Source organism: Hyperolius riggenbachi, chromosome 8 (assembly GCF_040937935.1).
Source record: "Hyperolius riggenbachi isolate aHypRig1 chromosome 8, aHypRig1.pri, whole genome shotgun sequence".
In the NCBI taxonomy this organism is placed as follows: Eukaryota; Metazoa; Chordata; class Amphibia; order Anura; family Hyperoliidae; genus Hyperolius; species Hyperolius riggenbachi.
The window spans coordinates 196,895,674-196,922,232 of NC_090653.1; the positions used below are offsets into that span (position 1 = coordinate 196,895,674).

Here is a 26,559-nt window from a genome sequence, read left to right on the forward strand (position 1 = left end):
ATGTAAACATATACACCCTTTGAATTCTTATATAAACCTCGATTCATCAATACTTATCAAATTGGTTAATGACAGTTCGGTAAATTCGAATTTGTTAAGTTGATTTCAGGATTCATCAAATTTATCTACAGCTGTTAGCGAGCATTCGGTAATAATTCAGTAATCATTCGTTAGTGATGCGTTAAAACGGAAGAAAGTGCAATTCATGAAAATGAAAGTGGGCGTGGTTTACGGTTACATTTAGGATAAAGGCTTATACACACATCAGACTATAGTCTTTGGAAAATGAAAGATCACAGACCAATTTTACCACCCTTCATGTAGTATGAGAGCCATACCCTACACAGTCTTTTCTATGGAGCTGAACTCCACATCAGAAAAAAATCTTTGCAAGATGCTGCACACACAGATGCTGTACAGACACAAAAGATCAGTAGCTGCAAAAGATCTGTTCCTGCCAAAAATCCATTCCTGCAAATCGCAATGATAGTCTATGAGATCTGCAGATCATCATACACACATGATTTAACTGACATTCATCTGCAGATCAAGCAATCATCCGCAGATCTGAAAATCCATCCTGGTGGATCTGATCTGCAGATGAATGTCAGGTAAATCATGTGTGTATGATGATCTGCAGATCTCATAGACTATCATTGCAATTTGCAGGAACGGATCTTTTGCAGGAACAGATCTTTTGCAGCTACAGATCTTTTGAGTGTGTACAGCATCTTTGTGTGCAGCATCTTGCAAAGATTTCTGTCTGATGGGGAGATCAGCTCCATAGAAAAGACTGTGTAGAGTATGGCTCTCATACTACATGGAAGGGGGTAAAATTGGTCTGTGATCTTTCAGTTTCCAAAGACTATAGTCTGATGTGTGTATGCACCTTTAGTTATGTCTTTCACTGCTCTGTCGTTATTCCTGTCAGATCATTGCTGACAGAGAAGATGGAGCCATTTGAAGTGGTTATGTATCAGCTGAGAGTGATTCAAAGGCGCAGAAGGACCAGAATAAGGTCTAGAACCATATCAATTTGCAAGAGAATGGATTTATTTGCTATAACGAGACATCTGCATTTCTTTTGAATCATCTTGTAAGAGAACACAGGCAGTGCCAGGGTTAACTAATTTGCTAGCTGCACTATATTTTTTTTTTAAAAAAAGGCTCCAATCAAGCTGCAGCTGGCAAAATTGTGGGATTGTCCCAAGCCACTTCCAGAATCCTGATCCAGGTGTTTAGCCCTATTTGGAATGTTGCTACGCAGTGTTCAAAGGACTGCCTTTTCCCCACAATTCCATGGGAATCTTATGGCCTTGTGTTAAATTACCGCAGTAAAATGGAAATATTGACACGTTACCGAATGGTTACCGAATTGTTAGCGATATTTTATCGAATTCACACCGAATGCAGAAAAACCTTGATGAATACAACTAATAGTGCCTAGACTACATATATGTATTGCCATTCATACCTTTTTTTTGGCTGGAGGTTGTCTTTAACCTCCCTACGACCGCTCCACGCCAAGGGGCATGGCTGCGGCGGCAGCTCCAGGACCGCCTAACGCCAATTGGCGGCAAGTCCTGGGGCTGGCTACTGCAGGAGATCGCGCGCAGCCTGCAGCGCATCTCCTGCTTGGGGGGGGCGGAACTCCACCCCGCCTTCAGTCAGCGCTCGGGAGACTGTTAGATGGCGAAACTGCTGTCTTTCTGCTAAGTACAGCACTGCGATCTGCAGCAGCGTTGTACTGGGGACAGCCGTGTGACACGGCTGTCCCCCTGAGGCACAAGGGAGCGATCGGCTCTCATAGGGTGAAGCCTATGAGAGCTGATCGCCATGTTTGGCTGGCTGGGGAGAGGGAGGGGTTTTAAAAAAATAATAATAAAGTAAATATTAAAAAATATTTAACTCCTACACAACTGCCGCCTCATGTATTTACGCCCCCCTGCACAATGCTTCACAACCAGGGGCGAAAATACACGTACCTCGCCGCTCACCATCGCCGCACTGCCGCCGTTCATTTCCGCCGCAGTTCCACTGATAAGGTGATCAGGGACTGGGAACAGTTTTTTCCCATCCCGATCGCTGTCCCCGCGATGAATGAAAAGGCGGCATCACGCTGACGCCAGCATTTCATTTACATAAACAGATACACTAAAGCCCGGTTCACATTAGCGTTCCAGGTCCGGCTTCCCCGGACCCGGAAAGCTCCGTACACAGCGGATGGTGAATGGATACATTGTTAATCAATGTATTCATTCACACTTGTGCGCCGTCCGGATCCGGATCCGATCCGGGAACGCAGCTCCGGGACGGTCCGGCTTTTTTTCCAACATGCGCTATTTTTCAGTCCGTCCCGGTGCGGCTGCGGACCCGGGCCGGATCCTGGCCCTTCGCATGTGGTCATGCTGTGCAATGGGAAACGGATGTTTCCCAGCACACTGGCAATAGAACCGGATGTTTCCAGCACCGGTCCTATGCCACTTGGGGGGCCCGGACTACACGCCGGTATCCCCCATGCTTGCAGTGCCTCTCTGGCACTGCAATGTATCTAGTTCCGGCTACTTTATTGTAGCCGGAACTAATACATTCCGGATCTGCAACTTGTGCCACCTTGTGGCCACCGCAGAGACCCGTACGGTCTCTTTGCGGCCACCGGACCCGGACCCCCGGACACTTGCGGACTCGAACCGCAAGTGTGAATGGGGCCTAACTACTTCCGAGTACTATTTACCGTAGTCTGAAGTTAAATGTAGTGCCATCTTGTGGCCAAAAAGTAAAATGCTCTCAATCATTCACACACATACACCCAAATACACTTTATATATAGTTATATATACTTTTTATTACTTTTAACTCATTACACTCCTACCCTATAGTTACCCAAATAAAACACTTATAAAAAAAAAGACAATTTAAAAATAATAATAATAAAAAAAATTGTTAACCTATAGACTTTTTAATGTTTAATGTTAATGTCAGGAGGGAATATTACTGGTAATTTTGCAAATAAAGGATTTTAATTAGATATGTAGAATTAAAAATCACTAAACTGAAAAAATGCACCTTTATTTCCAAATAAAATATTGGTGCCATTCATTGTACTAAGGAAATATTTTAAATGTTGCAATAACCGGGACAAATGGGCAAATAAAATGTGTGGGTTTTAATTACGGCAGCATGTTTTATTTTAAAACTATAATGACCGAAAACTGAGAAATAATGAATTTTTTCATTTTTTTTCCGTATTATTCCCTTTAAAATTTTTGTAACATAAAATAATTCTTAACAAAAGGTACCATGCAAAGAAAGCCTTATTGGTGGTGAAAAAAACAATATATAGATCATTTCTCTGTGATTAAAAACAATAACGTTATTAGCGAATTAATGAAAGGAGCAAACAATATGTCTGCTTCCATGAATCAGGAAGTAGAAACAGTGCAAATTTATTTTTGGATTTTTATCAGCTATAACAAAAACATGTTTTTTTTTTTTTTTTTGTTTAACCACTTCACCACTGAGGGGGTTTACCCCCTGACCACCAGAGCAATTTTCACCTTTCAGCGCTCCTTCCATTCATTCGTCTATAACTTTATCATTACTTATCACAATTAAACGATCTATATCTTGTTTTTTCCACCACTAATTAGGCTTTCTTTAGGTGGGACATTATGCCAAGAATTATTTTATTCTAAATGTGTTTTAATGGGAAAATAGGAAAAATGTGGGAAAAAATTATTTTTCAGTTTTCGGCCATTATAGTTTTTAAATAATGCATACTACTGTAATTAAAACCCATTAAATGTACTTGCCCTTTTGTCCCGGTTATAAAACCGTTTAAATTATGTCCCTATCACAATGTTTGGCGCCAATATTTTATTTGGAAATAAAGGTGCATTTTTTTCAGTTTTGCGTCCATCCCTAATTACAAGCCCATAGTTTATAAAGTAACAGTGTTGTACCCTCCTGACATAAATATTTAAAAAGTTCAGTCCCTAAGGTAACTATTTATGTATTTTTTTTTATTGCACATTTTTGAAAGCGGTTTAACACCCAGCATTACAACTTTGCTTTAAAAGATTGCTTACAGCTTAGAAATTATTATGCCAGATTTTTTTAAGCAGAAATTCACTGAATGGGTTAAACATGACATTTTAGTGTTGGATTTAACTAGGAATCCGCATCTATTCTTATATTTAGTTACAAATGTATCTTTGTTTGGAATGCAAATAGACCTCTGAAAAGCCTGCCGGGGAAGCCCTCTTTGTTCTCTCAGAGCAGTGTTTGTTTATTACTTTGTAAATAGATACATTTGTAACTAAACCTAAGCACGGAGGAGGATTTCTAGCTAAATGCAGCAATAAAATGTCATGTTTAATCCATTCAGTGATTTTCTGCAAAAAAAAAAAATCTGGCATAATCGTTTCTAAGCTGTAAGCAATCTTTTAAAGCAAAGTTGAAATGCTGGGTGTTAGACCACTTTAATTTTTTTTTAATTACAAAAAAAAAAATTGGGAGTGTGGGAGGTAATGAGTTAATTTTTTGTGTAAAAGTAATTTATTTGTATGTGAAAAATGTGTAGGGTGTAGCTTTACTATTTGGCCACAAGATGGCCACAGTAACTTTTTGTTTTAATGCGACCTCCAAGCGTCCTTCCGGGAAGCTTGGAGGAAGTACTTGGAGGCTGGGTAAGTGTTTACTTTTCACAAAGATCGTGCTGCTCATCAGAGAGCAGCGGATCATTGCGGGGCTTAGATCAATGAACGGGAATGGATTTTCCCGTTCATTGATCTCCGGGCGAGCGGGCGGCGGCGTGTTTACTAGCGGCAGGCGGCGTGTTTACGAGCGGGAGCGCGGACAGCGGCGGGAACGCGGAAAGTACGGATTTCTCCGTCCCTGGGGGATAAAGGATGGAAAAATGGACGGAGAAATTCGTACGGGCGGGGGTAAAGTGGTTAAAGCTTATTATGCTGTTGTGTATCTTTTAGAGCAGAGAGGAGTTCTGAGTTCAGGTCCAAAATGTAGATGACAACATTTGTAGATCACCATCATGCACTGTGGTAACCTGCCAAGAATCACTATGATTGAGATATTTTTTCTTAATATTTTCTATGGTGGACCCTAACTTGTAGCCACTGCAGCCCATGTGAGCATTTTAAAGATATATGACTTACATCTAGTTTCAGAGGTAATGTTACCATGGATGGAATGTTTTTTACTTAGTAATGATCCACTTAAAGACATCAACTCCAATTTTGGATCAACATCTAAAGAATTGCTTCCTATTTTGTTCCTACTATGTAGCAGTGTTTTTTACTATAGAGAAATGCTAGATTTCTGTTTTTGCATTCATCTTTATATGAGGGAAGCTACTGTAAATTATTTTATAATGTTGCTGAATATTTTGCATTTTGTTTAATTCCATACCTCTTTTCCTTAGGTTGTTCTATGTCTGTTGGTATGGAATCAGGAGTTATTACCCCACAACAACTCTCTGCTTCCTCCTTCCTTTATTCTGTATTCTCTTCCTGGGTTCCAAATTTAGCAAGACTACATCAGCAAGGACGCATTAATGCTTGGAGACCAAAAGTATGTAAAGGTCACCTTGTTTCATTCTACTATTCATTGTACTATTTTATAAGAATCATGTGATCAAACTGTAGAGAACCATGTCCTTTTATTTGATTAACATTTCTCTTGACTTTCCTCTCAATATATATATTGTCTGGGAAAAAAATAACTCTTCAGCAAGTAACAGTTAACAAACTTTTAAAAAGTAGGTAAAATGTAATATCAAACTTATTTTGAGTATTTTCTTGCTTGTTGATGCTGAGGTCTTTAAAGGTATTTTATTTATCAGATGCAATGTTTTGTTCCATATAGAGATGGCCCGAACCTCCGATTTTCGGTTTGTGAACTTCCGCAAACGTACGCGAACATGCCTTTCGCGAACCACAATAGATTTCAATGGGGAGGCGAACTTTGAAAACTAGAAACATTTATGCTGGCCACAAAAGTGATGGAAAAAGATGTTTCAAGGGGTCTAACACTTGGAGGGGGGCATGGCGGAGTGGGATACACGCCAAAGCAGCGTTCTAAGGGCAGAAATCACATTGCATGCTAAATATGAGGCCTAAAGTGCTTTAAAACATCTTGCATTTGTATACATCAATCAGGGAGTGTAATTAGTGTACTGCTTCACACTGACAGACCAAACTTACTGTGTAACGCACCGCAAACAGCAGTTTGTGCAGTGACAGCCGTGCTACACTGGTGCTCACCATGGCCAGAGTGCAGGCCATGGCGGTTTTCAAGCCCATATGGTCAGGCTGAGATAGCTGAATGACAGTACAACAGTGACTGAGTGTCCAGCCGTTCGAATTTGGTCTGTCCACAATGAAGCAACAACCTTATTATCTATTTTTTTTGGGTTAGGTGTGCTCCCAACCTCATATCGCCGTCGGTCATTGCTTCATTGTGATACGCAAGCCCCTTCACCGCAGCAAAGTAACGATCACAAAGGGGAATTGACACATGTACATGCCTTTTGTTTTGTTGTTGCAGCTGCAGTGCAGCCAGAAAAATTAGGCAGGCATGTACACGCACCAGAAAAATTATTATAGTGGCCGCTGCTAACAGCAGACTTAAAAATTCAGGAATCCGCCTGGAGTCCTTGTGGACCCTGTTGGTGGTGGCAGTCAAGCAGCCTGCAGGCAGAGATGCTGTGTGGGGACTGACTTAGTCTTGGGACAGGCAGCCAGTCACACGGCGTGCAGGCAGAGATGCTGTGTGCGGGGACTGACTTAGTCTTTGGGCGGGCAGTAACCCTCCGGGATCCATGCCTCATTCATTTTGATAAAGGTGAGGTACTGAACACTTTTGTGACCTAGGCGACTTCTCTTCTCAGTGACAATGCCTCCAGCTGCGCTGAAGGTCCTTTCTGACAGGACGCTTGAGGCAGGGCAAGACAGAAGTTGGATGCCAAATTGGGACAGCTCTGGCCACAGGTCAAGCCTGCACACCCAGTAGTCCAAGTGTTCTTCGCTGCTCACAGTGTCCACATCCACACTTAAGGCCAGGTAGTCGGCTACCTGCCGGTCAAGGCATTGGTGGAGGGTGGATCCGGAAGCACTAAGGTGAGGCATTGGACTAAAGAATGTCAACATGTCCAACATCACCATGAGATCGCTAGAGCGTCCTGTCCTTGCCTGCGTGGACATGGGAGGAGGAGGATTACTGGCAGTGGCACCTTTATTCCGTTGTGCTGTGACATCACCCTTAAACGCACTGTAAAGCATAGTTGCCAGCTTGTTCTGCATGTGCAGCATCCTTTTTGCCTTCAGGTGAGTTGGTAACATGTCCGTCACTTTGTGCCTATTCCGAGGGTCTAGTAGCGTGGCCACCCAGTACAGCTCATTCCCCTTGAGATTTTTTGTACGGGGGTCCCTCAACAGGCTGGACAGCATGAAAGAGGCCATCTGCACAAAGTTGGATCCAGACATACTATCCATCTCCTCTTGCTCTACCTCAGTGATGTCAGGTAAGTTATCCTCCTCCCCCCAGCCACGAACAATACCACGGGAGCATTGAGCAGCACAAGCCCTCTGCGACTTCTACTGTGGTTGTTCTCCTGCTGCCTCCTCCTCAAAAAAAAAAACCTTCCTCATTTTTTGACTCCTCTTCCCCACACGACTCTTCCTCCTCCTCCTCCCCCCTTTGTGCTGCCGCAGGTGTTGAGGAAACATCTGGTTCTGATGAGAATTGATCCCAGAACGCTTCCTCTTGTAACTGTTCCTGTTCACGCTCATCCACAGCTTGCTTGATCCACCACTCTACGCACAGCATGCTCCAGGAAGAAGGCATATGGAATCAAGTCGCTGATGGCGCCTTCACTGCGACTCACCATGTTTGTCCCCTCCTCAAACGGCTGCATGAGCCTGCAGAGATTTTGCATGAGTGTCCAGTGCTTCGGCCAGAACATCCCCATCTTCCCAGACTGTGTCCTTTTACTGTAACTGTAGAGATACCGTTTGACGGCTTTCTCCTGTTGTAGCATGCAGTTGAACGTCAGGAGGGTCAAATTCCAGCGAGTTGGGCTATCACAAATCAAGCGCCTCACCAGCAAGTTGTTTCTCCGCTGAATATCGGCCAAGTGTGACATGGCCGTGTAAGACCGCCTGAAATGCCTACACAACTTCCTGGCCTGCTTTAGGACGTCCTGTAAGCCTGGGTACTTAGACACAAATCTTGGATTATGAGATTGAGCACATGTGCCATGCAGGGTACATCATGTTTAAACTTTCCCAAATTCAGAGCCGAAATTAGATTGCTGCCGTTGTCACACACTACGTTGCCGATCTCCAGTTGGTGCGGGGTCAGCCACTGATCCACCTGCTTGTTAAGAGCAGCCAGGAGAGCTGCTCCAGTGTGACACTCCGCTTTGAGGCGAGACATGTCTAAGATGGCGTGATACCGTCGTACCTGACATGCAGCATAGGCCCTGGGAAGCTGGGGCTGTGTAGCAGGAGAGGAGATCGCAGCACCAGTAAAGTTGCACTGCCACTCAGCCAAGGAGGAGTAGGAGGATGACAGCAAAGAGGATGTAGCAGGAGGAGTAGGAGAAGGAGAGGCCTGCCTGGAAGCCGTTGAGGTGTCACAAGTTGGTCCCCTGCACAGCCACATACTCCCTGCTTGCCATCGGTCACCAGGTTGACCCAATGGGCTGTGTAAGTAATGTACCTGCCCTGACCGTGCTTGGCCGACCAGGCATTCGTGGTCAGATGGACCCTTGACCCAACGCTGTGTGCCAGACATGACACCACTTGCCTTTTTACTTCCCGGTACAGTTTGGGTATCGCCTTTTTTGAGAAATAATTGCGGCCTGGTATCTTCCATTGCGGTGTCCCAATGGCCACACATTTTCAGAAGGCCTCAGAGTCCACCAGCTGTTATGGTAACAGCTGGCGGGATAACAGTTCCGCCAAGCCAGCTGTCAGACACCGGGCAAGGGGGTGACGGGCAGACATTGGCTTCTTCCGCTCAAAGATTTCCCTCACGGACACCTGGCTACTGCTGTGGGCAGAGGAGCAGGAGCCGCTCAAGTAGAGGCAGAGTGGAGGAGGTTGGCTGTGATTGTAAAGGTGCAAGGGAGAGAGCGGCTGAAGAAGATGATGCATCTGAAGGAGGAAGAGGAGAAGGAGGGTGGCTTTGCTTTTGTGTGCTGCTTTTGCTCAGGTGGTTTTCCCATTGCAGTTTGTGCCTTTTCTGCATGTGCATTCGTAAGGCAGTTGTCCCTACGTGGGTGTTGGCCTCTCCACGGCTCAATTTTTGGTGGTGGCAGAGAGTACAGATGGCATTGCTCTGATCTTTGGCATACACACTAAAAAATTTCCACACCGCTGAGCCACCCTGGGGTGTGGGCGCTATGGTGGCGTCAGCAGCTGACGTTGAAGGGTATGTTGGCTGGCTGTCCATAGGTGGCGATACATGGAGCCGGACACTGCCACCAGCTGTTTCTGACGACGAGCTCCCTCTGCTTCTTTCAGCAACTCTTCTCCTCCTACTCCTCTCTTACTCCCCTCTGAACTTTCTATTGTCTATTAGGAACCCACGTGGCATCTGTATCATCATAATCATCCTTCCCAGCTTCACTTGTATCAAACACCTCCAAAACTGCACCAGCAGCAGGTACTTCATCATCCACAGACAGCAATACAGCATTTGTATCCTCGAGAAGCCCCACACTCTCCCTTGTGTACAGGTGATCTGGACGGCATAAGCATAAGGTGAGACGCCACGTCTGACATTGAGGAACACCTGTACACAAGGGAGAGTGTGGGATTCTCAAGGATACAAATGCTGTATTGCTACCTGTGATCTGGCAGCTGCACTATTTGGTGAGGACTTGTGAGACCTGTGTTGGTGCAAGCACGGATACTCTCTATAGCACTGGTGTTATGGGAAAATGGCAATGTGTTAATACAGTATCACGCTATGGTGTTGTTTGTTTCCTCTTTTTTTGAGTGACATCATTAAAAGAGGACTACTTTGTGGCACACATGTGAGTGCAGTGTCTGGATGAATTACAGAACATACACATCCCACCAAACAAATGTACACAATGCCTCTCATCATGTATATAGCCCATGTTACAGCTATGACTTGGGCTATATACATGATGGGGAGCATTGTATAAATTTGTCCATCCCTAACTATGTTTTTTTTACTGGTCTCAACAATGTAGCCTGCAAAGTAATCATTGGGGACCAGTAGCTCAGCCCCCCCCCCCCCCCCCCCATTCATTTACGAGGCTCACGTTTACCTGAATACACCTCTTTGTATAGATTCTAGAAAACAGATTGATTGTAATACCATCACTCTGACAGATTTTTTAACATACTCATTTTCCAGATTTATGGTTGAATGTTTTTGATTTTTACAGATGCCATAAGTTTAATTTTACATCTCCTCTCTGTAGGCAGACACACCCAATGAATGGTTCCAAATAGATCTTGGCCGTGATATGAAAGTGACTGGCTTAATGACACAAGGTGCTCGATCATTCACATCCATGTTCATTACTCAATTCTCTCTCAGCTTCAGCAGCAATGGTTTACAGTGGTCAATTCTGCAAAGTCTGAATGGTGAAAGGAAGGTATGTAAACAAATGACAATCGGTGTTGCTGGCAATCAAAGGTCTGAAACTTCAGTATGTTTGCAATAACCTAAATTACTACTAGTTAGTAGTTACCATAGTGAAGCCTGTGTTTAAGCTTTATTCATTAAAGTGTCATTTGTTTGCCTCACATGTGAACTGGTGCATTATGATACAACATTGTTTATTATGTGCTTTAACCAGCTTCCTGTTCAGCTACCACATCATGATCCCTGGTGGTGAATGCAGTTTGCTTCATGAAATGGGCAAGAAACAAACAGTGTGATCCACCCTATCCAAAAAAAGGTGGCATCCCATCAGAAAAGGTTGTGGACCTAAAATATAGTAACATAGGAATATAGTTAGTTTGGTTGAACAAAATACCATCAAATTCGACCAGAAAGGAAAAAGGGGGAAAGAGAAAAAAAAACTATTGGTGACATCAGAGCATCCCCCCATCTCCCTGCATTCTGGACAATGTGTACAGTGTTCTCCTGAAACCCCTTACACATTGGTCTTAAATGTGTATAAGTAGAAGACTTCACCCAGTGGGCCACTGTGTTGCTTGTAGTCTTCTTATCTTACCTCAAGAGGGTCTGGAGGAGGTCTGTCCTCTTCAAGTTCTTCAGCTTGACTGGCAGATTGCCTCTGGCTTCTCCTCTATTTTTACACTTGACTGTATTAGTCCACTGAAAATTCTGGCCAAATGTATGAAGAAAACTTCAAACAACACAGGCAAACAACTTCTGTTAACATGAAAGGATAAAAGCTGTTTATGAGAAAAGCACTAGTAGAAGTCTTCAGAATTAAATATACTGTACTATAGTGTTGCTCGGATACCCCCGATCACGGATTCGAATAAATCCGGCCATGGCAGTCCCAAAATCCGGATAAGCCGTGATTGTGACCCGGATTTGAAACTGACTAATGAATTCGACTCAGATTTTAGCTGTGGTTACAATTAGAATCCGTGATCACTGGTCGTGATCCGAATTTACCTTTAACGTTAATAGCAAAGCCCCCATACATGCTACAATCCCCAAAATTGCATGGATTATAAAGGTGATCACTGTCTACAACTTACATTTTTTTTATCAAAAAGACCTTATAGTTTTTGAGAAAATTGAATTTAAAGTTTCAAATGAAAAAAGTATTTGTGATTACAAACCTGCGGTGGGGAGCTGCGTGTGTGGAGGCGGCGGGCAGAGATTTTCAATCAACTTCAGAAGATTGCAAGATAGAGGACACTGGGGTGGGACATTTCCGAGGATATTGGTGTGGGAACATTTTTTTACAGGTACAGGTAAGTCTTTCTGGTTAATTTAGAATATTAAAATACTTTTCTCGTCGTTGTGTTTTTATTTCATTAAACCCTTTGTGGAAATGGGTAATGGGTACTTTGTATCCCTATACTCATTTCTCCTGGTGAGGGGCAGGCATCTGGAGTCCCTTCTTAAAGGGGACTCCCAGATGCCACCATGAACCCCCCCCCCAGGGAGTCGTCGCTCCCACCTCCTCCTGGGGCACCGGAGGTGGAGAAGAGCCCCTTGGCCATGGATTGGACAGGGCTCAGGGGGGGGGGGGGGAGGGGGAGGAGGGGAAGGCTTGGCTGCCCATCCCCCTGGAGCCCACCCATACCATGGACCATGCGGGTTGGTATAGCTCAGGGTGCGAAGCCCCAGTCGGCCGGGGCTCCGCATTCTGGCTATCCCAGCCTGCATGGGGTAAATATGTTCAGTAGGGGGACCCCACATCATTTTTTTTAAATCTCCCACCCTCTGAACATAAAAAAAAAGTTTTAAAAAAATAGGAAAAGATTATTTTTTCCCACTGTTCTTTTTAGCATATCCTGCTAATTTCATGTTTCTAGCATGTAAGGAGGCTTTGCTATTAACTGCTTAAGTTGGCAGGGTTTGTTTCATTAACTAGCTGTCATTTATGCATTTAAATGTATACTTTTTTCCTTTGAAATTTTAAAATCGATTTTCTCAAAAACTATAAGGTCTTTTTGAAAAATAACTTTTCCTATTGTTCCCACTATTCTTCTTAACATATTTGGCAAATTTGGTGTTTCTACCATGTAAGGGGGCTTTGCTAATAACCGTTGGTGGGTTTTCAGGTGATAATCATGGATCATTTTCCTGTGATCACGGCTGTGATTCCCGATCACAGATTTGGATCACGATGTCGGATAGTAAAAAAAATGCTTGTGAATTATGGCTATGCTGTGATCTTGGATTGTATGCGAGCAACACTGGGAATTATATGTAAGGGGAAACAATTCCTCCTTGACACCAGGGTTTGGCACCATCAAGCGGACAATGAGAAAAGTGATTATAATAGGAATTACACTATGGATCATGTAAAGAGCATAAATACATTTATCATATACAGTGTACATCAAAATGATTAAAAATGTAGATAAAATTAAGCTAACACTAATAATAATAATTGTTGTTATAAATACAAATGGAAGTAATACAAATATTAAAATAATAATCTACCCATATGAATGCATTAATAAAATATCAATAGAGAATTACTGTATTGTCAGGTACAGCAGTATTACCTCACCAGCGGAGAGCGGTGCGGCCGCCGCTTCCGCGTCTGGCGTCACCCCGGCTGCTGCCGCATCCTCTCAGACATCTTGCGCAGCCTCTGGCAGGACAGGTCTCTCCTCTGCACATCAGATTAGGTCAGCATGCTCGCGGGCGGGGCGGCAGGACCTTTATAACTTGAGGAGACGGGTCAGCTGATCTTGCGGTCAGCTGACACCAACCTGCCAATCACACGCTGCTGATTGGTTCAGCCCTCTGGGTGGGCGGCTTGAATTTGCTTTCTGTATTTAAGCTTGGAGATGTAATTTACTCATTGTCTGTTATTGCGAATACTTCACAGTGCTAGCGCTCAGACCTTAGTCAGATCCGTGTGTGCTTTGATCCGGCAGAACCCCTGGGATTTCACACTAGACTAGGATTATTATTATTATTATTTGTAAATTGATATTAATGTGTATGACCTTTTGCCTGTTCCTCTGATTACTCTCTGCCTTACGATTCTGTACCTTTACCTATCTGACCTGTTGCTGACTCCTGCCTGAATACCTACTACGAGTTGGCCTTATGATTCTGTACCTCTGCCTATCTGATCTGCTGCCGACACTTGCCTGTATACTCACTACGATTTTGCCTTACGATTTTGTACTGCTATATGACCGATCTGTTACCGACTCTGACCGTACGACCACTCTCTGCTAAAGTGATAGCCCCTGCCACTAGGGCTATCACTTTCCTCAGTTACTGAATTATTACGGTGCACCTAATCACGTGTGATCACACTCTGAATAACATACTGACTTCTGTACTGAAAAAGCTAGTACTGATTATCAGATCCATTACTGATCATTATATATAAGTAAAAAGTGATAAATAGAGGATCATGCTTAAACAGAACGCCCCGGGTAAGTGAAACTTTTTTCTTTCTTATGTAGGGTTAAGGTTCACTTTAATAATTGGTATTCCATAATAAAACAGTCCTATGTGCATCTCAATCTTCTGTCAAATTTGGATACACTTTTATTGCAAGTTATGCTCAATGCACTTGTTTGGGAAGGAGGGTCCTTAGAATGAAAATCCCGTACATCTCCATAGATTGGAATTTTTCCAGTCTATTTCCACTGCTATCCTGTGGAATATGTTCAATTGTGTTTACTTTCATCAATCTCAGATTCTTATTGTGATTGTTTTTAAAATGAAGTGCTATGCTATGATGGCAGTAGCTGTTTTTCAATATTTCTTGTGTGTCACTCCACTTTCTTCCATAGTTAATGGTAAAATAGAAAGTAAAGAAAGCAAAATACGTACCTTGTTTCACCTTGTATTTACCTTGTATTTGTTATCATAAGTTTTGAATGTATTGAATGAATGATTGGAATGTATTGGCTGCATTCTCCATTGATTGGCAGCATAGGCATCTTTTCTGTTTACATTTGTATGTTCCCTTGAATAGTGTCTCCATTATTCTCTCATTTGTCACGAGGAGGGCCCTTGGTTTGCTGGAATAAGATTAATGATTGTCTTGGCCCTTCTAAAGGTGCATCAATGTTTTTTTGTTGATATTGAGTTTTAGGTAGGTTCCAGTGCTTTGATTAAATAGTTCTGATGATATTGTGATCTGTGGAGAATCTGGCAATAAAATTGGGTAGTTATAACATTTCTTCTAGATTCTAGTTCTACTTCTGTTGTTGATATAAGGACTTTTGAGTATGTCTATCTCGACCACCACCTTAAATTTTCATACCCTCACCTCAGGTATCTGAGAGAGCAATCCCATAAGGAAATTGACATACTATATAATGAATAATGAGATAGCTCATAGGTATATCAAAAAGTACAAAATCAGCTTTATTGTGACACTTAATCGAAGAACAGACCAACCAATAATCTAAAATCACTTAAAAATGGCCTGTATTGAGCATACTGTCATCCTTGCAATCACCACGCACCACACACTCAATTTCCCCCTTCCGGTACCGGTACAAAAATTTGCCACATCTTCAGAGAGGGGGAGAAAGCTGTATATGCATAGGGAAATGCAGGAGAGCTTACTCCTCTTCAGCTTGCAAGCTACACAGATTCTGTGAGACTATATGAGACAGATTCTGTCTCATATAGTCCATAGGTCTAATCACCACCATGCTGCGATCTCATCAGTGCTGGACTCTTCAAACGGTGGTTGCAACCACAGGGGACAGCACCTTCCTCTACCCGCTCTGCTGGGATGGGCCATTGCGGGGAACGCGCACTGAAGCCATACTCTGCATGCGTATCACTGCAGCTGATCGGAGTGCTCCAGGCCATGGGACTTGAACCCACCCACCGATGCATTGCGCCCACCTACTTGCGAGCTTCGTCAGGATGTGTGCGGCTTGCAATTGGCTGGGCTACCCATCTTATCACCAGGCGCAGGGCGGGGAGTAACTTTGCGCTTCCTTATACCGCCCCTCAGGCGAAAGTCTGTGCGTGCCACCTCGAACCTGCCCCCTGCTGCTGAGAGTATCTATGGCAACCATTGCTATATACAATACTGCGTCTCTTATGCATTCAAGTGCATCCGTTTATCAGTCTTCAGCGCATTTTATTGCGCACATACCGGATAGTTGTATTCTTTACAGGACTAATCAATGAATCACAATAGACCACCATTCCTTAATATAAACATACACCTAGGGATCCATCACTGTGAGTTTTACAAAGCACCTCATCCACTCTCACTTTTTAATTTTATAACGTCCTCACGGCAAGACCACCAATTTCAAGGCAAAAATGGAGCATAACTCAGTTCATTGTTGAGTCCTGCTGGACTCATAGAGCCCAATAGATATATCCATCTGCTTTCTTGCTGTTTCAGCAGTTTTAGCCTATCTCCCCCTCTCCTATTCATCTGAATAATGGATATCCCCATTGCTTTCAGTCCTCTTGGGTCGCCATTGTGTTCCAGGCAGAAGTGCTCAGCGACAGAACTTTTGAACTGTCCATTATCTTGTATGCCACTATTTATATTTGAAATGTGTTCCATAACACGAGTTTTCAATTTACGGGTTGTTAAACCAACATATATTTTGGTGCAAGGACACTCAAGTCGATATATGACCCAATTACTGTCGCAATTAATGAAATTCCTAATTTTCCATTGTTTCTTGCCAGACACATCAAAAAATGTTTTGGCTTGCACCATTACATTACATGCAACACACTTGCCACATCTGAACATTCCTGTTGTTCTACTTCTACCTAACCAATTGGTTGTTGCAGTGGGGACATATTGTGAGGACACTAGAGCATCCCTTAAATTGGGTGCACGTTTTGCCATCATGATTAGCATACTACTATCTCTACAGAGAGAATTGAAGGTGTGCATTAAACACCAAGTGAACACCTGACAAAACTGGCTAAGCAAATTTGGCCTAATTGGCTATTCATGAGGCAATGCTCCTGCAAATATGCATTTGCTTTCGCATGCCAACTTATGCAGGGTCCAAAACCAATGCCGCAAAGCGGTTGCCCTGCGGGAATTAGTTCATGCTACAATATCCTCTGTGTAGTGATTTATGTCTATCCCCCCTTTGGAGGCGGGTGGTGGATGGCTCATTCCAGGTGGTGTGAGTCCTGGAGTGGGCTGCCTGTGCCTGTCCTTCCCTCCCTTGGAGTGCTGTGTGTGAGCCAGCCCTGAGCTCCAAAGCTCAGTGCGACCCATACTTCATTCCTTTCCTCTTCAAATGTGTTGCACCCAAGCTATGCTCAGTAGCAGAACGCAATGGACGTTAAGGTAAGTGCCTGTTTTTAAATATTGGGAGGTGGGTGCGGACAGCTCTCCCTGGTGCTGGCCACGCTTGTGGGGGTTGCCTGCACCACCAAGCCTCCCCCTCCGGGGTGCTGCTCTGGTTCCCAGGCAGTGAGAGCGCCTGGGACCCCGCGGTCCCCCCAGTTGTATGGGGGCATTGGGAAGCCTCCTCGTGGTGCTCCTGGATAGTGCTATTGAAGCATGAACTAATTCCCACAGGGCGATCGGCATTGATTTTTGACCCTGCATAAGTTGGCATGCGAAAGCAAATGCATATTTGCATAAGCATTGCCTCATGAATAGCCAATTAGGCCAAATTTGCTTAGCCAGTTTTGTCAGGTGTTCACTTGGTGTTTAATGCACACATTAAATTCTCTGTGTAGTGATACTACTATCTCTGATGGGCAAAGGGAAAGGAAGAAGACATGGGGTGAGTTTTGGAGTGTGAGCTAAAGGGAAACCCTCTGATATTTGGAGAAATTAAAGGATCTAGGTACAGGAGAGGCAGGAAGGAGTGAGGGTGATGATGAGCTTAGTGAAATTGAGCATGTGAAGGTGCATGTTGGTTCTAAGTATATGCCATACCCATACCAAAATCAGGCTTTGGGTATTTTTTCAGACCTGGCGATGCAAGAATTCAAAAAGTTGAAATGGCAGTACCCCAAAAATCAGGACAATTTGACAAGTGGTGAACGTACCACCCTGAATGAATTAAAGGCAACAGATATTTTTTTTATCAGGCCTAGTGATAAGGGAAATGTGGTCCTATGGTCTAAGGAGGAATATCTATATGAGGCCAATCGCCAGCTTTCCGACGACAACACATACCGGGTCTTAAAAGATAAGCCCTATGATCGTATAGTGGCTTATGTAAATAGTCTGGTTGATGATGCTGGGGAGACCAACATTTTGGATATGAAAGAGGCCCAATTTCTAAAGGTGGAAAACTATCGAATCCCAATAATGTATATTATCCCTAAAATTCATAAAAATGCATCAAAGCCACCAGGCCACCCAATTGTTAGCGCTATAGGTGGCCCCACAGAGAAATTGGGGAAATGGCTTGATGCCAAACTTAAGGGACTCGTCTCATCACTTCCGTCTTTTGTGCAGGATTCTACTGATGTGCTTAGACTCCTTGAGGAGGTTCGGCTCAGCCCCGATGACATCCTTGTGGGAATCAATGTTGAGAGTTTATACACGTCAATTCCTCACGAGGTTGGCATCAGGGCTGTCTATTTTTTTCTGGAAGATGCCAATCCTTCTGCCCAGTCACACAACTCTTTCATTGTTGATGCACTGAGGTTCGTGCTGGAGCATAACTGTTTTATGTTCGACAACTCCCACTATATACAGGTGCGTGGCATGTCAATGGGGGCGGCTTGCGCACCTGCCTATGGTGGTTTACATCTAGGCCAGTGGGAGCGCCAGGATGTGTACCCCCATCCCGGAGTTTGAGCGACATGTCCGATTATGGCTTCGTTTTATCAACGATGTGCTGGTGGTGTGGAGGGGAGAGGAGCAGGAGCTGGACTCATTTTTGGGCCAGCTGAATCAAAATAAAAGGAATATTACCCTAACCTATACTGCAAGCAGGACTGAAATTCCGTTTCTGGACTTGTGTATTAGAAGAGGGGGCGATTGTTTATATACAACTATATTCCGTAAACCCACTGCTGGCAATATGCCACCAGCCACCATCTGAGGCACTTGAAAAACGGAATTCTGTATGGACAGTTCCTGCGCTTGTGCAGGAACTGTACACTTGATAGTGACTTTGGTAGGGAGGCCATGGTCCTGTACGATCGATTCCGGGAGCGAGGATACCAACACAGTGTGCTCTGTACGGGCTTCGATAAAGCCAAGGAACGTGCAAGGGAAGAGTTGTTGGCTGGGAGCAGAAAGCACTCCAGAGTAAGTGATGGAAAAAATGAGCCCCCTAGACTCATAACTCCATATAATACTAACTGGGGTAAAATTCATGAGATACTGACAAAATATTGGCCAGTGCTACAGACTGACCCCAATTTGAACAAGATTGTAGGTGATCGTCCACTGATTGTGGCAAAACGTGCACCCAATTTAAGGGATGCTCTAGTGTCCTCACAATATGTCCCCACTGCAACGACCAATTGGTTAGGTAGAAGGAGAACAACAGGAATGTTCAGATGTGGCAAGTGTGTTGCATGTGATGTAATGGTGCAAGCCAAAACATTTTTTGATGTGTCTGGCAAGAAACAATGGAAAATTAGGAATTTCATTAATTGCGATAGTGAATGGGTCATATATCGACTTGAGTGTCCTTGCCACAAAATATATGTTGATTTAACCACCCGCAAATTGAAAACTTGTGTTATGGAACACATTTCAAATATAAATAGTGGCATACAAGATAATGGACAGTTCAAAAGTTCTGTCGCTGAGCACTTCTGCCTGGAACACAATGGCGACCCAAGAGGACTGAAAGCATTGGGGATATCCCTAATTCGGATGAATAGGAGAGGGGGAGATAGGCTAAAACTGCTGAAACAGCAAGAAAGCAGATGGATATATCTATTGGGCTCTATGAGCCCAGCAGGACTCAACAATGAACTGAGTTATGCTCCATTTTTGCCTTAAAATTAGTGGTTTTGCCGTGAGGACGTTAAAAAGTTAAAAAGTGAGAGGGGGATGAGGTGCTTTGTAAAACTCACAGTGATGGATCCCTAGGTGTATGTTTATATTAAGGAACGGTGGTCTATTGTGATTGAGTAATTAGTCCTGTAAAGAATACAACTATCTGGTATGTGCGCAATAAAATGCGTTGAAGACTGATAAATGGATGCATTTGAATGCATAAGAGACGCAGTATTGTATATAGCAATGGTTGCCATAGATACTCCCCAGGGCCGGTTTAAGGGGCCCTTGGGCCCCAGGGCAAACTTAATCTGTGGGGCCCTCCTTCCCCCCACAGTTTCCTCCCGACCACTAATAATAATAATTTGCTTCACAAGCATTGCACTTTTATTTAACTTTCCTGTATGACAAGAAGACACCCAACACTAGGGAAAGAGGGAAACAAGGGTGAACGACAGTGAATTGAAAAGCGCTTGGCTAATGTTACCCTGTGACGGTGTTCTCACAGCAGGCAGCAGCCTTGTGATTTTTTCAAAATCACAATTATACTGCATATAGCATGTTTTTGAGTGATTCATCCAAAAATCGCTCTGAAAAAAAAATCGCTTCACAAAATCGCACTCACAAATTGCTAGCGATTGCTATTGTGATTCTGGCATGCACTAGCCCAGAGAGAGAAGAAGGAGTGGAGAGAAATTGAGAATAGCCTGAGATGGAGCAGAGAGCTTATCTGTATTGCAGTCCCACATGACACAGAGGCTATTTGCCTGTAATATGATTCCTGTCCTTGCCAGTCTCTCACACAAGTCAGAAAGCAGCCCTCCTGGAGTCTAGGGACTGTCAAAAACTTGTCAACTTGTTTAACACTTTATCCGCAAATGCAGTCATTATAACAATGGGAAGAGACCAGACAGATATTTTTCCACAGACCCTCCAGGCAAGCTCTGCATCATGCTGTGTATATTTACCAGCTTGCCTGCCCTGGAATTGCACTTTTATCTGCTAGCCTAGTGTTTCACATTGCCTTACAACAACAAACCTGAATACACCAGGCACTGGACCGGCCCTAAATCACTGAATAAAAGGCGGCCTGGGGGGAGATTGCCCCCCTTCCCCCAGCACTAGAGAAAGGGGGAAAACAAGGGTGAATGAGGGAGAGATGAGGAGTGGAGAGCTTGAGATAGGGCTGGTGCACACCAGAGCGGTTCTGGAGCGTTTTTTAAAACGCTTGCAGGGGGGAAACCGCTTGGTTAATGAATGTGAATGGGATGGTGCACACCAGAGCGGCTCGTTTTTTCCACAAATGCAAACTCGGGGGCTGCAGCATTTTTGAGATTTCTGAGGCATATCTGCCTCAATATAAAGTATAGGAAAGTGGAAAAACGCTCTTAAAAACGCTAGATCAGAGCGGTTTTCCAGGCGTTTTTGTTACAGAAGCTGTTCAGTAACAGCTTTACTGTAACAATATATGAAATCTGCTACACAAAAACGTTCCAAAAAACGCTAGGCATGTTTAGAAAACATCTCTAAACATGCCTAGAATCGCTCTGAAATCTGCTTCAAAAACCTCTAGCATTTTGACAAGACAAGACAAGACAAATAACATTTATATTGCGCTTTTCTCCTTGCGGACTCAAAGCGCCAGAGCAGAGCAGCAGCCACTAGGGCGCGCTCTATTGGCAGTAGCAGTGTAAGGGAGACTTGCCAAAGGTCTCCTACTGAATTAGTGCTGGCTTACTGAACAGGCAGAGCCGAGATTCGAACCCTGGTCTCCTGTGTCAGAGGCAGAGCCCTTAACCATTACACCATCATTTTGCAGATCTGCTACAGGTTTTTGGTGTGCATTGTCTGGGCCATAGAGCAGAGAGCATATCTGTATTGCAATCCCACATCACACAGAGGCTAGTTGCCTGTAATGTGTCTCCTGTCCCTGCCAGTCTCTCACTCAAGTCAGAAAGCAGCCCTCCTGGAGTCTAGGGACTGTCAAAAACTTTTCAACCTGTGAAATACCTTATGTAGCTGTCCACATCAGTCTTTACAATAGTGAGAGAGCTGAGTTTTTTCCACAGACCCTGCAGGAGGCAAGCCTCTGTACAGTTACCAGCTTGCCAGCTGCTTCAGCGATTTCAGGGAATTTTTTTTAAAGGTACAGGAGGTATTCCAGACATCCAGCTAGCCATTCACCTTTTCTTGCACACGGTCACAGCATGTCTCTATCCCTCAGCCCCCTCTCCCAGGAGATCAGGGGACATCTGCAGGCTGAAAGATAAGATGCAATGCACAGTGAGATTCACCATGATGTGTAGTGTTCCTGGCTGCTTCCAGCCTAGTCAGCACACACACTGACACAGCATGTCTCCCTCTCTCAACCCCCCCCCCCCTCTCCCAGTGCAGTGAGGCACAGACTAACCAGCAAGCTCATGGTGACCCAGAACTTATTGGAATGTGTAAGGGACTACAATGGTCCTAAAAGCCCCCTTACTAAGATGTTAAGAAAAACAAAAGTTTGCTTTCCTAAAACTGAAAGAATTTGCGATAATTCAGGTTGGAGTGAGCTTGAGATGTCTCCCAGAGCAACACTGCTGAATATATGCAAATTAACCATTGTACCCTTAGAAGCTAAACACACCTCCAGAACCGATGGAATGCAATGATGTGTCAGCTTGTTAATTTGTACAGAGCCATAATAATCCAACATGCATACAGACTGTTTCGGATTGTTTGATCCTCATCAGTGCATGGCATGGATTAATTTGGATCTATGGAGTAGGGCTTTTAGGACCATTGTAGTCCTTTACACACTCCAATAAGTTCTGGGTCACCATGAGCTTGCTGGTTAGTCTGTGCCTCTCGGATTTACAAGCCCTACTCCATAGAGCCAAATGAATCCATGCCATGCACTGATGAGGATCAAACAATCCGAAACAGTCTGTATGCATGTTGGATTATTATGGCTCTATACAAATTAACAAGCTGACACATCATTGCATTCCAGCGGTTCGGAGGTGTGTTTAGCTTCTAAGGGTACAATGGTTAATTTGCATATATTCAGCAGTGTTGCTCTGGGAGACATCTCAAGCTCACTCCAACCTGAATTATCGCAAATTCTTTCTGTTTTAGGAAAGCAAACTTTTGTTTTTCCAGTGCAGTGAGTAACACAGACTCATTGAGATGTGTCCATGCTCTGGGCTGCTTCTGCTTCACAGTCTGCCCCCCCCCTGCTTGTACACACAGACACTATCACTATACCTCACAGATCAGCAGCTGCTGAATGCCTGGGGGTGGGCAGCAGAACTTCCTGAAGTGTGCTGGTAGGCGGGGCAGCCTGCATACACTTGGCTTGAATTTTCAAGCCTCTTTAGTAAAAACAAATAAACAGCAGTGGGGAAAACAACTCTGTCAGCAGGGGGCCTTTGAAGTGGTGGGGGCCCTGGGGCAAATGCCTAGTCTGCCTGAATGGTAGCGCCGGCTCTGATACTCCCAGCAGCAGGGGGCAGGGTCGAGGTGGCACGCACAGACTTCTGCCTGAGGGGCGGAATAAGGAAGTGCAGAGTTACTCCCCACCCTGCGCCTGGTGAACAGATAAGATGGGCAGCCCAGCCAATAGCAAGCCGGGCACATCCTGACGAAGCTCGCAAGTGGGCGGGCGCAATGCACCGGTGGGCGGGTTCAAGTCCCGTGGCCTGGCGCCCTCCGATCAGCTGCAGTGATATGCATGCAGAGTATAGCCTCAGTGTGCGTTCCCCGCAAAGGCGCATCCCAGCAGAGCGGGTAGAGGAAGGTGCTGTCCCCTGCGGTTGCAACCACCGTTTGAAGAGTCCAGCGCTGATGAGATCGCAGCATGGCGATGATTAGACCTATGGACTACTGTTGGTGAGACTATATGAGACAGATTCTATGTAGCTTGCAAGCTGAAGAGGAGTAAGCTCTCCTGCATTTCCCTATGCATATACAGCTCTCTCTCCCCCTCTCTGAAGATGTGGCAAATTTTGGTACCGGAACCGGAAGGGGGAAATTGAGTGTGTGGTGCGTGGTGATTGCAAGGATGACAGTATGCTCAATACAGGCCATTTTTAAGTGATTTTAGATTGTTGGTTGGACTGTTCTTGGATCAAGTGTCACAATAAAGCTGATTTTGTACTTTTTGATATATCTATGAGCTATCTCATTATTCATTATATAGTACTAATTCTGTTGTTGAACCTAATCGTATTGTGTAAATTTCCTTGCTCTATGTTTTGCTTAGTTGATAAGTTTGGTTGGGAATTTTTTTTGTTTGAATTCATTTGGAGTATTCATCAAAAGTCAGCACAGGTTTAAAAAGTCATTGTATGTAGAGAATGGTAAATTCTTCACCACAATACATCAAATGCTCAGAGGTAGGTATCCGCCAAACATCAAAACAAGAAAAGGCCTACCAGCTCCCAACAACCCACAGTTTATGGGCCCCGTATGTGAGTTATTGTTTTTATATCTACTTCCTTTTAAAGAAATGTTATCTAAATAAACGGGTTACGCTTAGATATTGCCGTTTTTGTTTTTCTATGTAAATTCCTGAAACTTTACCTCCATACGGATGTCCACTGGATCTTTACGACGTCTGATGTTCCCTGGACATTATCTGTGACCTGAGCCATTTTACAACCTTATAATGTGGGTTGTTGGGAGCTGGTAAGCCTTTTCTTGTTTTGATGTTTGGCGGATACCTACCTCATTTGATGTATTGTGGGGAAGAATTTATCATTCCCTACATACAATGACCTTTTAAACCTGCGCTGACGTTTGATGTATGCCTGACTTCTGACCTTTTGGACATTGTACTTCTCGGCGGTGGTTCTATTGTTTCTTGGCGCTGATATATTTACTTATACTTCACAAAGGAAACAGCACTGTTGAAAATTACAGAGGCAGAGTCTCAATCTTCCAACTGTAATATTAAATACTTAACGTAGGAAGAAGTGAAGGCAAGACTAAATAAATTAAAAATAGACAAGGCACCTGGCCCGGATGGCATGCATCCTCGGGTCCTAAGGGAATTAAGTTCAGTTATAGCTAAACCCCTTTATCTTATCTTTTGTGACTCTCTTGCAACTGGCAGAGTCCCAGTGGATTGGCGTACAGCCCACATTTTCCCATTATTTAAGAAGGGCAAAAAAATCAGATCCAGGAAATTATAGACCTGTAAGCTTAACATCAGTTGTATGCAAACTATTTGAGGGGTTACTAAGAGATACTATACATGACTTCATAGTAGAAAATAATCTTATTTCTCAGCATCAACATGGGTTTACTAAAGACAGGTCCTGTTTGACTAACATGCTCAGCTTTTATGAGGTAGTGAATGCTAATATGGATATTGGGAATGCTGTAGATGTGATATACTTGGTCTTTGCAAAGGCCTTCGACACTGTTCCCCACAGAAGTCTGGTGCAAAAGTTGAGGATGCAAAGACTGGGGAAGAGTTTGTGTGCATGGATAGGAAACTGGCTAATGGACAGAAAACAAAGTGTTGTGGTCAATGGATCGTACTCAAAATGGGAGACTGTTAGCAGTGGGGTCCCACAGGGGTCTGTACTGGGTCCAGTGCTCTTCAATTTATTTATTAATTACCTAGTAGATGCAGTAGTGAGCAATGTTGCTATGTTTGCAGATGATACAAAATTGTGCAGAATCATCAACTCTCAGGAAGATAGTGTCATATTGCAACAGGATCTGGATAGGATGGCTATATGGGCACATACATTGCAGATGCAATTCAATGTTGACAAATGTAAAGTCATGCATTTTGGTCGTACCAATGGTCTAGCACCATACAAAATAAATGGGATACAGTTGGGGACATCAAACTTGGAGAAGGACTTAGGAGTACTCATCGACAACAAGTTAAATAATCGTACTCAATGCCAAGCCGCTGCAGCTAAAGCTAACAAAATTTTGGGATGCATTAAAAGGGAAATAAAAACTCGAGATGCTAGCATAATATTGCCCCTGTTTAACTCTCTAGTAAGGCCACATCTGGAATATGGAATTCAGTTCTGGGCACCACATTACAAAAAAGATATTGCAGTTTTAGAGCAAGTGCAGAGACGAGCACAAAATTGATACTTGGGATGGAAGGTCTCGCTTACCAAGAAAGGTTAGATAAACTGGGTTTATTTAGTCTAGAGAAAAGACGCCTTAGAGGAGATCTAATTAACATGTATAAATACATCAGAGGGCAATATAATAGCTTGGCGGATGAGCTTTTTGTCCCTAGGCCTTCTCAAAGGACTAGAGGACATGATCTGCGCATGGAGGAAAAACGTTTTAGCCATTTATTTAGGAAAGGGTTCTTTACAGTAAGAGTGATTAAGATGTGGAATGCATTGCCACAGGAAGTCGTTATGGCAAACTCTATACCTGCATTTAAAGGGGGCTTAGATGCTTTCCTTGCGTTGAAAGACATCCAGGGCTACAATTACTAGGTTATGCCTAATGATGTTGATCCAGGGATTTTATTTGATTGCCATCTGGAGTTGGGAAGGAATTTTTCCCTTTTGGGGCTAATTGGACCATGCCTTGTAAGGGGTTTTTTTTTGCCTTCCTCTGGATCAACAGGGATATGTGAGGGAGCAGGCTGGAGTTGTACTTTGTACTGGTTGAACTCGATGGACGTATGTCTTTTTTCAACCAAAATAACTATGTAACTATGTAATATATATTTAATTTGGAGTATTAATGCTTGGGAATAATAATTTTTGTGTTGATACAATTTATTCTAATTCTCCATAATTGAACTAAAAATATTTGTGCACCAAAGTTTATGATGACAGCTGTCAACATGTATATAAGAATTGGCATTAACCTGCTTGAAATAATTTGAATTTTTTATCTTTGCATCTTCCTGGTATAGTAATAAGTCAAGGTATTAAATTAGATTTTGATCTTGATTGTGTGAGAAGTTTAGA

General features: G+C 43.6%; 1 protein-coding gene across 2 annotated transcripts in view; it reads left to right on the forward strand.

Moving 5' to 3' along the window:
- Positions 1–26,559, forward strand: part of LOC137527537 (coagulation factor VIII-like) — a 506,000-nt gene that overhangs the window by 455,957 nt on the left and 23,484 nt on the right. For both annotated transcript variants that reach the window (XM_068248081.1, XM_068248082.1), the window contains 2 exons: positions 5,441–5,589; positions 10,478–10,654. In XM_068248081.1, coding sequence (XP_068104182.1) covers positions 5,441–5,589; positions 10,478–10,654 — 326 coding nt within the window. The remainder of the gene's footprint in view (positions 1–5,440; positions 5,590–10,477; positions 10,655–26,559) is intronic.